We start from the raw sequence: 12468 nt of genomic DNA on the forward strand, positions 1-12468 counted from the left end.
GGCTAGTGTCGAACCATATAATCCAATACTTATAAGTCAATACAACATGACTCAACATGCGAACGTGAATAGCCACCCTTACGTGAGATAAATTTTTTTGTGAGAGGGTATGTGAGATAGCTTATTTTGAAAAGAAATATTATGTCCACAACATTTTCATAACAAATTATAAGTGAAAGGTTGTTATTGGTGGGCAAAAAAGTAATTTGAATTGTAAGTTTAAATTAGAACCAATAACAACTTACCACATATGATATGTTGTAAAAATGTTGAGAAAATATTAAGGACGTAGCATCCCTATTTTGAATAATGCAAGATTATAACATTAATTATGTGTCAGTATTCTAATAGCATAATTAAACCACTCCCAAAAAAAAATAAATAAATAAATCTTTCATTGCCCAAAAAAAAAAAAAAAAAAACTCTTAAAATAGCTTGCTTTTTTTTTTTTTTTTTTTTTAGTAGACTCTGAAAATAGCTCTTTAAACATGCAAACATTGGGAAAAAAAATACAAACATTCAAAGGACAATGCAAATGTAACTCTCAATAACGATTACCATTTGAATTTAAAGTTTACCATATTTAAATACTCAACGAAATTTTTTTTTTTATAATTAAATGTCAGTTGGTTTTTTTTTTTTTTTTTTTCAAAAGTTAGATAATGAAGGTTTCAATTATTTAAAGAAAAGATTTTGTAGTATTATAATATTCAATTTCTTATTTCGGTAATAATATAAATCCATGCACAAAATTTTAATAACAAAATTTCACCGAAGACATGTACATTTCATCAAGAGAGATGTTACGTCTACAACAATTTTACAACAAATCACCGGTGGTTAATTGTTATTGGTTCAAATTTGAAACTAACACTAAGATTACTTTTTTACCCCAACAATAACAACCAGTAACAACCTGCCACTTAGGATTTGTTATAAAAATATTGTAGATATATCATTTCTCTTTCATCAAATAAGGAAGCACGTCATCAGTCATTATGTATATGGAAGTTATCGATTGCTTTAAAGTAAATTTTTTGTTGGGTTATGTTAATGGGTCCTTAAAATAATTATTAACATATTATTTTAAGAAATTTTTAACACAACTTTTATGGGAAAAAAAAAAAAGTTGTTGTTGTTGTTTATATATATATATATATATACAAGATAGAAATTTTATTTTAGCCTAATCTAAGTATATATGTATGTGAAACTCTCTCCTGAAGACTTAAACCCTAACTCTTACACCCCACACCTTACAAATACTTATACTTGTAGAGAATTGTACATGGCATGATATACCAATATAACCCATCTAAGAGAGAAAGAGAGGAAGAAGGAAAGGGTTTTAAAGATTACAAAACCAAAAGGGAAAGGCTAAAATCCTAAATCTACTAAACATTGCCGCTTGTCTTATATCTTCATGCTCGCATCTGCGTCCTTTTTGCTTACGCTTGGGAAATCGTGCCCTAGCTCCATACGACAAAGGCAAAGACAAAGACATATGCAAAGGCAAAGACAAAAAACCAGTAGACAAGCAATGAAAGTAAAAGATGCAAAGAGAATATGAAAAGGCATAAAGCAAACAAGCATGATAGGCATGGCAAGCAAAGAAGCATGATAGGCATGGCAAGCAAAGAAGCAAGAAAGTAAGCGAACGAGCAAGAAGACAGACAGGTAAAAAAGTGAACAAAAGGTGTCCACGAGGGACAAATGTAGGTTTGGATCAAATATCCATAACTTCATTGTGTTGAAGCATGGATGATACTCTACCAAGAAAGACTCATGACATGTAAGTAAGCGTGTAATGATGCATAGAAAGCCAACGGTGACACAAACAAGCATGGCAAGTGTATTATCGCACGGGGCAGAAAAGGGGAGAGGTATGCATGAAGCAACCGGATCGTGGTGATGCATCCCAAATGGTCACATCCAAAAAGGCATCATAGGCGTCGGATGTAACCACACTACCACAAACCCGTTAAAGGCGTCAAGCGTGGCAAAGCCTAAAACAAGAGAGGCTATCACAAGCATAAAGCATAGAAGCAAGCAAGCATAGAAATGCAAATAAGGATGATCCAAACCCTTTGATGTTGGAGAAGGTGTACAGACAGTGATAAAGACCATAGGGTCTAGATCGGGTACGAACCAATAGGCCAAAACATAAGAAAGAAGAACAAAGCGACAAAAGGGTTACAATAGCACATGGCATGACAAACATAACCTAGGTCTAGGCACACGAACATGGCATGGAGTGCATGAACACATGGGAGATAGTATAAAGCACGTAGAGAACATAGATCCAAGTACATAGGCATCTGAAAACATAGATCTAGTCATATAGGCATAGAAACATACATGTAAACATGTAAAAACCTAACACATAGACATGGAAGAACATGGATCCAAGCATATAAGCATGTGAAGAAAAGGATCTAACCATATAGCATGGAAATAACATAGAAAATACATAGATCCAAGCAAGGCATAGCCAACAACATCATACAAGCATGTGAGCACGTAACCCTAACATCAACCTAGAACAAAAGAGGCACAAAACATAGGAAAGCATGGCATAAAGCCTAAAGCATGTAGATCAAAACATATAGGAATGTAAGGATGTAGATCTAAGCATGAAACATGACATAAGGTATAAAAGTAAAAATATTTAAGCTAAAAACACAAATGAAGCAAGAAACAAGCTAAAGAAAGAAATAAATCATGTTATTCAAGCAAAAAGAAAGGATAAAAAGCTAGAAAAAATTTAGGAGGTTAGGGGTGTGGATGGTAGCCAAAAAAGCGACATCCACCCCCTAAACCCCAAATCCAAAGTGTAGAACCATGGAAAAGAAGATTGGGTATAAGAACAGTAGCTTGTGTTTTTGGTGAAGAGAGAAGAATCAAAAGGCTTTGATGTATTTTTTGGGTTTTTCTATGTGTTTGTTGTGTTTGGAAAAGGGGAAAACGTGTAGAAAAACCAGGGAGAGAAAAAAACTTAGCAAAAAAAAAATATGGTTTGCTCTAGTCTGAAGGGTGCCTAGGGCTTTTTATAGCCTTAGCATAAATTTTGAGGGATGGTCCGCCACATTTAAACGGTACCTGATCAGGTTGATCTTGACTCCCTTGGAAAGATCTCGATTTCTTGTTTCTAAAAAGTTTTGGAACTTAAAAATCTAACGGTGATCAAAAGTTATGGCTCTTGAAAGTTAGCTGTGCATCGATCAGTGCGTTATCCTGGTTTTCATGACATCTCCACCGTTCTAACTCTGATTTTGAACCATGAACAGTTGCTAGAATGAGAATTTGATAATCTTCACAATGGCATTGGTTTTAACCCGTTCTGACAGCCAGATCAAAATTAGGGTTTTTGGGCCGACCTAAAATCAACTTTAGGTCAAACTTGGTCAAAGTTGTTAAAAATCTCCTAGAATCTCGGGTTGATGTAAAACTATGGAAAATGTTTTTTTGTGAGGTTTTTAACCTCATTTGACCTTCGGTCAGGCTTACGGTTGACCATAGGCACTTTGGTCATTTTAGCTGAAAAAGGAACTTCGGGTGATCCGATGATCGAATGGGTTGCGCCATGTCATTTTGAATGTTCTCGTGACCCTATGTGAAGAAAATAATATTTTGGGATTTTTCAGGGTTCGACGAGCAAATCAAGGGCGGAGAAAATACGGTATCAACAGCTGCCCCTTTTTTATCTGACATCTCAAGTGCAATGAGAGGTGTCAGATAAAGAACGTGATTTTGAATTTTGTTACCCCCAAATTTACGTGTAGAGACTATTCATGGATGTCCTTATCTCTAGAGCATGGCGACCTCTGTTTAATTTCCTATACCTATATTTTGGGCCATGCTCTAGGGATGTAGGCATTTACTTTCCCGCTCTGTGTGCTTGCATTGTGCATGATATATGTATATATATACCTGCTCACCTCTTTCGCTGTGATTGTCACAGTCTATGTCACCTAAGGCAAAGCGATGTCTAATTTTCGCAGCAAAAGTAAGGTGACATGTCGCTGAATTTTCTCCGTGAAAATCTGGTACTTTGCCGAATGCCTTAGGAAAGCATAGATTGGGACCACACCCATTCAAAAGCCAAACCTCAAAGCCCTCCATGCATGCAATGCCTCAAAACCCAATGCCAAAACCATGTTTTACTGCCAATCTTTGAAAATTAAGGTTTTATCAAAACAAAGGACTGTCCTTGGACAGGCGTTATGGGGTGCATAACACCTTCCCCACACGTAACCAAACTTTCAGACTGAAGAATCAAGATTTTTATCCATCCATATTAGATTAGGAAAAATGCCATTTTTCTTAACTTAGGATTGGTAATAAAATCAACTAGAAACAGGTGACCAATCACACCTTAGAAAAACCCAATGATTGATGGTGACTCCACTTACCTTTGGTAATCTCTTAAAATTTGGCCCAAAATCCTACCCTAACGCTGAAGGTAGACCTACCTTCCTCTGCCGATGGAGACAGCACCCGAAGCCCCGCACAAACCACGCCACACACTACAAATGCACACACACACAATTACCATCGAGAGGGGCCTCTAACTGACCCCGCGTGCATAAGAGCATCGCCACAGCGGGTGGTCAAACAAAGGCCTGCGATGACGGCGGTGGCGGTTTTCCGCCACCCCATTCTGATCGAGGCTGGGTGTTGACAGGTTGCGGTGGGTGTTTGTGAGTTGTGGTTGTTGATGGTGGTAGTGGTTTGCGGTGGGTGATGGTGGCAGTGGGTTGTAATGGGTGTTTGTGGGTTGTGATTAATGGTGGCAGTGGGTTGGGGTGGGTGTCTGTGGGTTGTGGTTGATGGTGGCAGTAGGTTGTTGAAGTTGATAGTGGCTGTGAGTTATGGATTATTATATTTATTTTACTAATTTGTTTATGTTATTTTAATATGGTGTATGTTAAAATAGAAGATTTGATGTCAGATGTATTGTAAAGTGTGTTGGTAAAATAGATAAAGTAAGTTTTTAAGTTGTTAAAAGCTAAATTTTTTAGCTCTCTTACTGTGAATGCTCTTATCAAATATAAATGAATAAATAAATATATATATATATATATATATTATTTATGAAATATATTATAATGTATAATATACAATATAAATTTGTTAATAGTGATTTGAAATTAAAAAAATTCTTTGGTGGTAGTGTTTACACTTCATTGTTCACATTTCACATTCCATAATTTTTTTTATATAAAAAAATCTGTATAATTACTTTATAAAATTTAATATTTAAGGTTCAAAAGATAAGTAATTTATCTATGTTATAAAAAAGTAAGTAATTTATGAGAAATCATCTATATTTGACATATTTTAAGAGAAAAGTGTTTATGATTTGCAAATTACATTTCTATTTTATCCTCTATTTCAAATGCTGAAACTTTATGTATTGAACCCTCTAGAAATACTTAAAGATCTACTAGAATCTCTTCCTATCACAACCGGTAACCACAAAAATATACATTTTCAACCAAGAAGTTTGTCAAAACATGCTGGAAAATTTTATTTAAGAATATTGTTACTTTTAGCTTGCCTCCTGAAAAAGTTTTATGGTTCTGGCCACAACCACAATGATTATATTCGTATAAATCTGAAGTTTCAAGCTTTCAATTTGAAGTTTGGATGCTTAAAGAAGTCTTAAGATTTCAATCTTGTCTCATTAAATCAAGGAATGGCAAAAAGTACCCAGCTCGCTGGTACCTGGCCTGACCCGACCCTAATGGGGCAGGTTTTACCCAACCTGCAAAACAATAGGGTCGGGTTTGGGTTTTAAAAATGAAACCCGAAACAGGTTTGGGTTAGGTATGTGTTTTAGTGAAACCCGCCCTGTACTCGGACTTGGACCTGACTCGATTAAAACTAAAATTACCAAAAACCCCACACACACACACACACACACACACACACACACACTTATAACCTATTCTAACCCTAACTCTCCTCTCATATCCTTTTCTTTGGTCTTAGCCACCCACCACGCTCACTCACTCACACTAGTCACTGCTACCCCTCAAGCACACCCCTCACCATTTCATCCACTGGCCTTAAGTTCACACCTCACCGTTTTGTCCGCCAGCCTTAAGCTCTGTCACACCTTAACTACTCGATTTTTCTTTTTTTCATTTCTTCTATTGTTGTTGTTTCTGTGTTTGTGCTTGTAATTTTTTTGTTTGTGTTTGTGTTTTTTATTTTGAAAAGGAAAATCATAAATCTGAAACTTTTATGTTTGTGTTTGTGTTAGGATTTCTATGTTTGTGTTTGGATTTCTATGTTTGTGTTTTTTGATTTAAAAGGGAAAATCTGAAATTTTTTTTGTTTGTGAAATTTATGTTTGTGTTTGTGTTAGGATTTGTGTTTGTGTTTGTGATTTTGAAAGGGAAAATCTGAAATTTTTTTGTTTTTGATTTTTGTGTTTGTGTTTAGGATTTGTGTTTGTGTTTGTGATTTTGAGCCAAGCATCACAGGATTGGGCTCACAGGGCTTGACGAGGTGGGTTTGGGGGTTGAAAAAAACCTGTTTATTAAAATAGGTAGAGGTAACAGGGGTAGGCCCATGGGTCGGGTTCAAGCATAAAGAAACTCGACCCGTTGCCATTCATAATTAAATCAAATCTTGATGGAAAAGTACTTTATATTTTTTTCAATAAATCCATCGATACTCTTCAAACCCTTTTTATATTATGGTGGGCCAAATTAAGGGTGGCCAAATCTGACACAATCCGCAAACACGACACAACATAACATGAAATTAACATATTATGAGTTGAGGCTTAACGAGGTCGTGTCATATTCGGATTAATACAACTGACTCATTTAATAAACATGTCATGTTCGTGTCCAACCCACAAAACTTGTTCAACCCGTCTGGCCTGTTTAATTAAATGTCACATCAATATACCATTCAAAACTCTAGGTATATAAACTCTTATTAATTGTTGTGGTAAATTTCTTTGACATATTGTGATTAATTATTTGTGATATTGAGATATGTTCTAGTTTTGAATGATTATTTTTTATGCAATTACTCATTTGTTTTGAATTTTATATTTAAAAAATATTTTATTTTTGTTTTTCATAGTCCATATCAATTTAGTTAATACTAAAATATTTTTTTTCTTGCTTTGATAAAATATGATAAATGGGTTGACTCGTTTAATAATCAAGTTCTGTTATGGTTGAAAAATCTTGACCTATTTAATAAACATGTTGGGTTAGTATTGAACCATATAGTCGAATATTTATAAGTCAATACAACACGACTCAATGCGCGAACACGAATTACCACCCATAGGTGAGTTGAAGTTTTATGTGAGAGGGTATGTGAGATAGCTTATTTTGAAAAGAAATGTTATATCTATAACATTTTCACAATAAATCATAAGTGACAGGTTGTTATTGGTAGGGAAAAAAATAATTTGAATTGTGAGTTTAAATTAAAACCAATAACAATTTACCACCTATGATATGTTGTGAAAATGTTATGGACGTAGCATCTCTATTTTGAATATTGTAAAATTGTATCATTAATTATGTGTCAATTATCTAATAGCATAATTAAGTCACTCCAAATATATATATATATATCTTTCATTTCCCCCAAAAAAAAAAAAAACAAATCACTCTTAAAATATATTTTTTTAGTAGACTCTTAAAATAGCTCTTTAAAACATGCTAACATTTTTTATCAAAAAAAAAAAAAAAAAAAATCAAAGGTCAATGCATGTGTAAATCTCAATAATGATTACCATTTGAATTTAAGGTTTACCATATTTAAATACTCAACAAAAAAAAAAAAAATATAGTTAAATTTCAGTTTTTTTTTTTTTTTTTTTCAAACGTTATATAATGAAGGTTTCAATTATTTAAAGAAAATATTTTGTAGTATAATAATATTCAATCTCTTATTTCGGTAATAATATAAATCCATGCACAAAATTTTAATAAAAACTTTCAACTAAAACATTTCATCAAATAAGGAAGCTAGTCATCAGTCATTATGTATATGGAAGTTATCGATTGCTTTAAAGTAAATTTTTTGTTGGGCCATGTTAATAGTTATCCTTAGAGCAATTATTAACAAATCAATTTAAGAAATTTTTAACACAATTTTTATGGAAAATAGAAAAAAGTTGTTAAAACATTAATTATTTTTTTTCCCCCATAAAACCTTTTTTTAAATGATTTATTAACAAATTCCTTTAGAACATTTGTTATATATCTATTCTTTAATTGCAGTTACATAGAAACATACTTTCTTTGAAATCAAAATTAAAAATAATGTTTGCATCATTTAGTGTTTAAGTGACTATTTTGCTCTTTTGCTATTTCTATTTACAAATCATTCACATTTTACTTGTGCAAATGCATAAAGTCAACACGCATTAGTAAATCTAAATCACAATGAGCGATGTTGGGGGAAAAAAATTATATTATTAATTATGAAAATCGTAAATAAAATAGACCTGCAAGTTACTGCAAGTTACAACAATATAATAATGATACAATTAAAAGTATCATTCCTCACACGGTCACCGTCACAGCTCTAACGATATGTTAATTGAATTGGAAAAACAATTACACCATCACCGACAATAATTGTGTGCGCACCAGATGGCAAGAGAGCATTACCACTGGAGTCTACAATGCCCAAGCCCTGGCAAGTATTTATGGCAAACTGAATAGTCTTACTCGTCCCAGCTGCAACAAAAACCTTCTGGAACGCAATCAAATTCTTAATATGAGTTCCAACAATACCAACTGGGGGCTGTGAGTAAACCAAAACAACTTCATCTCCATCTCTGTTGCCCACATTTTTAACTTCAACTGCAAGTTTAAATTTTTTAGGACATTTCAAGTCATCTATTGCAATTGCCGGGCAGCTAGGCTTGAAGGTTCCATTTTTATATGGTAGGTCACGGCAGTGTTGAAATTTTGTCAATTTTATTGGCTGTCTATTTGTCGCGGCTTTTAGTGTGTAGTTGAATTTTGTATAGCTGAGGCCATAACCAAAGGGGAAGACAGTGGGGCCATCGAAGAATTTATATGTTCGACCTGGGTAGCCATTGCTATCATCTGGCCTTAATTGCATGGATGTTAGGGGTAGCTTGTCAACGTAATCGGCTTGATACCAAGTAACGGGTAATCTTCCTCCTGAAAAAAAATAATATAGTAGAATATGTATGTATTAATATGTATGTACAAAGGAAATTAACCAAGGTGGATATGCATAGGCATACGGAATTAAGTTAGATGTTACCTGGATTGTATTTTCCAAAAATAATATCTGCAATGGCTTGACCACCTTCCTCTCCAGGATATCCAGACCACAAGATGGCATGGATTTTGGGGTTATTCTTAGCAAAGGAGATATCGACACCTCCGGCCGACATGATTACAAGAACTACGGGGCCTTTTGAAGCATTAGCGACCTGGTTGATAAGATCAGTTTGTTTTCCAGGAAGGAGGAGATCCAACCTGTCTCTGCTCTATTGAGTAGATTGACATAGATAGGGACCTAGCTTTGTTTGACCAAACCAAGCCTTTTCATAGGGGAGAATTTGGTCAAGATTAAAGGGAAGACTCCAAAGAGAATCCAAGAACGATAGCCAAGCCAGCAATTCTAGTTCTAAGCCTATCATGGTACTAAGGCCTTGTGTATAGAAGTCACCCCACAGTTACAGCACCACAACCCCGCGTTTGATTTGCAAGATAGCCCAAGCCATAAGAAATCTGAAGACTTTGTCACCATGGCAAAGAGAAAGGAACACCAAAACACTGAAGAACAAATGAGTACGTCGGAGCTACTAAACACCATGGTGGCAAGCCAAATCCAGTTAAAGGAAGACATGAACCTCATGGTACAGTAGTTCCAGAATTTGAAGAGTAGTCAAGAGGAAAACAATACTGATTAGACTTCCCCTATCTTGGATAGTTAGAAGAAGATTAATGTGAAGATAATAAGATGGAGGAGATGATCAAAATGGCACGTAGGATGGAAGACCTCATGGATTATCAGTCGCTCTCTCTTTTCCCGAATGTAAAATTACCCCCAAAGTTCAAGATGCCAGTCTTCGACAAGTTTGAAGGCACCGGTTGCCCCCAAATCCCACCTAAAGATGTATATAAGAGCTATGCAGCCTTTGGGAGCTACTGTGGAAATGTTGGCACAAATGTTCCAAAATACCTTGACTAGAGCCGCCCTCAAGTGGTTCCTCAACATGGAGGATAATAGAACTCGAAACTAGGAAGACATTTGTAGAGAGTTCCATAACCAGTACAAGTACAATATATGGATGGACGTGACAAGTAGAGACTTGGAGACCACCAAGTAAGAGCTGAAGGAATCCTTTTCTGCCTTCATTACCAAATGGAGGTCTAAAGCCGCCTAGATGATGAATAGGTCGAATGAAGAAGAGCAATTAACCATGGTTTTAAAAAATGTGTTACTTGTATACCATAAATATTTGTTTGCTCAGTACTTTCCAAATTTTAAAGCTTTAATAGTTGTTGGTACTTAGATTGAGGATGCAATAAATAATAGGAACATGAAGAATGAGGATGCACCTAAATTTAAAAGGAATTTTTGGGTCTTCTAGTTCTAAAACTGTAGAAGTATCTAACATATATAAAACTGATCCATACCAACTTATTGCCCTAGTGCAAATATCATAAGGGCCACCTCCAAGACTATGGAGGGAATTTCATGAACTTTATAGGCTGATGAGTCAAGTATTTGAAAAGCTGAAAGCAAAAGGGTTACTGAAACCCTTAGACCCAAAACTAGTTTCAAACCCATTACCTGCAAAGTTTAATGTGAGGAAAAGGTGTGCCTACTATCAAGACCCAGGTCATGACAATGACAGGTGTTATAATCTTTGATAGGCCATGAATATATTAACCCCTTGTGATAAATTAACAAATTAATTAGCCAAGTGAATTAATTAAGTTAATTAACATGTAGTAGCGTGGTAGCACAAACAAATCACTAACTAGGTTAAATGTAGCAAAAAACAAATCACCTAATTGAACTTGTTTTGTAGTGACAATCTCTCCTTCTCACTGCGCTCTCAATATGTGACTTACCAATCGATGCACGGATCCAAGTATGTGACTAACACACTAACTTGAGAAGGATGTTGGTTGCAAAGTTCTTCAATTCATCCACACGATGAAGATCAAAAAGCTCCTTGGTCACAAAACCCTATGATGTACAAACGCAGCAACTTCTTCAAGAGAAATATGAACTAGGGCACATGTCTCCGGTCACAATATGCTTGCAACAACAAGTGCAACAACCCCATGATGGCCCTTAATATAACCCTTATATATGTCTAGGGTTGTGAGAAAATAAAGCCTAAACACATACACATGGATATGCGTGGAATCAGATTTGAAAAACTGATTTTCGTAAATCTCGATAGATAGGATATCTGTCGAGCAGCTGTCGAGCATCGGGCTAAATTTGTCTTTTAAACCTTGATAGTTACAATCTGTCGAGCTTTAAAATACAACACTTCTTCACTTGTTTCTTGGACAGATTTGCATGGCTTTATCTCTTGACTTGAACAACATGTTTCTTGAAAACTTAAACCATCCTAGATTTACCAAATTACAAGTAAAGTGCATTTTGTGCCACCTGATCAGCATGTGAGAGCATATGACAACAACAGAAGGGAGGTCTTGGGGACAGTGACGCTGGAGCTCACCATAGAGCCCATAATAAATAAAATAAAAAATAAATAAATAAAAGAAGTGGAATTTCAAGTACTAAACATAGCTTCATGCTTTAACATGCTTCTTGGGCGACCATGGATGCATGATACAGAGGCCATGCCTTCATTCCTATACCAAAAGGTTCGATTTCCATATGAAGGAGCTATAGTTACTATATATGGTGACACTTTAACTATACCAAAGCCCATTTTTGGTACCCGAGATGGCTTTGAGATTGAAAAGCCTAGTTTTGAAAGAAGGGTAGAAGGGAATGAAAAAAATCCCTATGGACTTTGATCGCTACAGCTGATAGAAATAAGTATGTACGCAGCAGAAAATTAACGGATCTACATCATTCGAAGTTGATAACATGCGTTAAGGAAATTTCAGAATTAGAGAACAAGTGAGCGTACCTTAAAGCGGTGAATTTCAAAACCGAAGATTGAAGCACTTAGGAATACTTTTAATCTTCACTCCAATTCCACTAACGCCCAAGAAATGTGGACTCTCAATTGGTTACAAAGGGATGATTAGAGAGTGACATACACTCACTTCCACACCATTACGATGTTGTTTTTCTTACATAGAAAATTATGTATGTTTTTCCCTTTGTATCTAACCAATTATCTAATTAGGCTGGCCTTTTGGGCATTTTCAATTGGGCTTAAGTGTGTGGCTTGGAGTGAGACCAAAAGGGACCAATAAGACACTAGCTCCAATGGGCTTTGGG

At 35.2% G+C, this 12468-nt stretch overlaps 1 protein-coding gene across 1 annotated transcript; it reads right to left on the reverse strand.

Annotated features, from left to right (window-relative positions):
- Nucleotides 1-8455: 8455 nt before the first annotated feature.
- On the reverse strand, nt 8456-9507 carry LOC136065232 (putative beta-D-xylosidase). Its single transcript, XM_065768147.1, has 2 exons — nt 9283-9507; nt 8456-9176 (listed from the first exon to the last, which is right to left on the reverse strand). Exons 1-2 carry the CDS (start codon nt 9413-9415, stop codon nt 8569-8571), a joined length of 741 nt encoding a protein of 246 aa, XP_065624219.1. The 5' UTR covers nt 9416-9507; the 3' UTR covers nt 8456-8568.
- Between the last annotated feature and the right edge of the window lie 2961 nt (nt 9508-12468).

Source organism: Quercus suber, unplaced genomic scaffold, assembly GCF_002906115.3.
Source record: "Quercus suber isolate HL8 unplaced genomic scaffold, Cork oak 2.0 scaffold_892, whole genome shotgun sequence".
NCBI classification, from domain to species: Eukaryota; Viridiplantae; Streptophyta; class Magnoliopsida; order Fagales; family Fagaceae; genus Quercus; species Quercus suber.

Excerpts from the sequence above, each read along its gene's own strand:
- LOC136065232 (XM_065768147.1), bottom strand. The coding sequence starts at position 9,415 with ATGTCGGCCGGAGGTGTCGATATCTCCTTTGCTAAGAATAACCCCAAA. Across the intron at positions 9,177-9,282 it reads TTTTGGAAAATACAATCCAG|GAGGAAGATTACCCGTTACT; the intron begins GTAACATCTAAC and ends ATTTTTTTTCAG.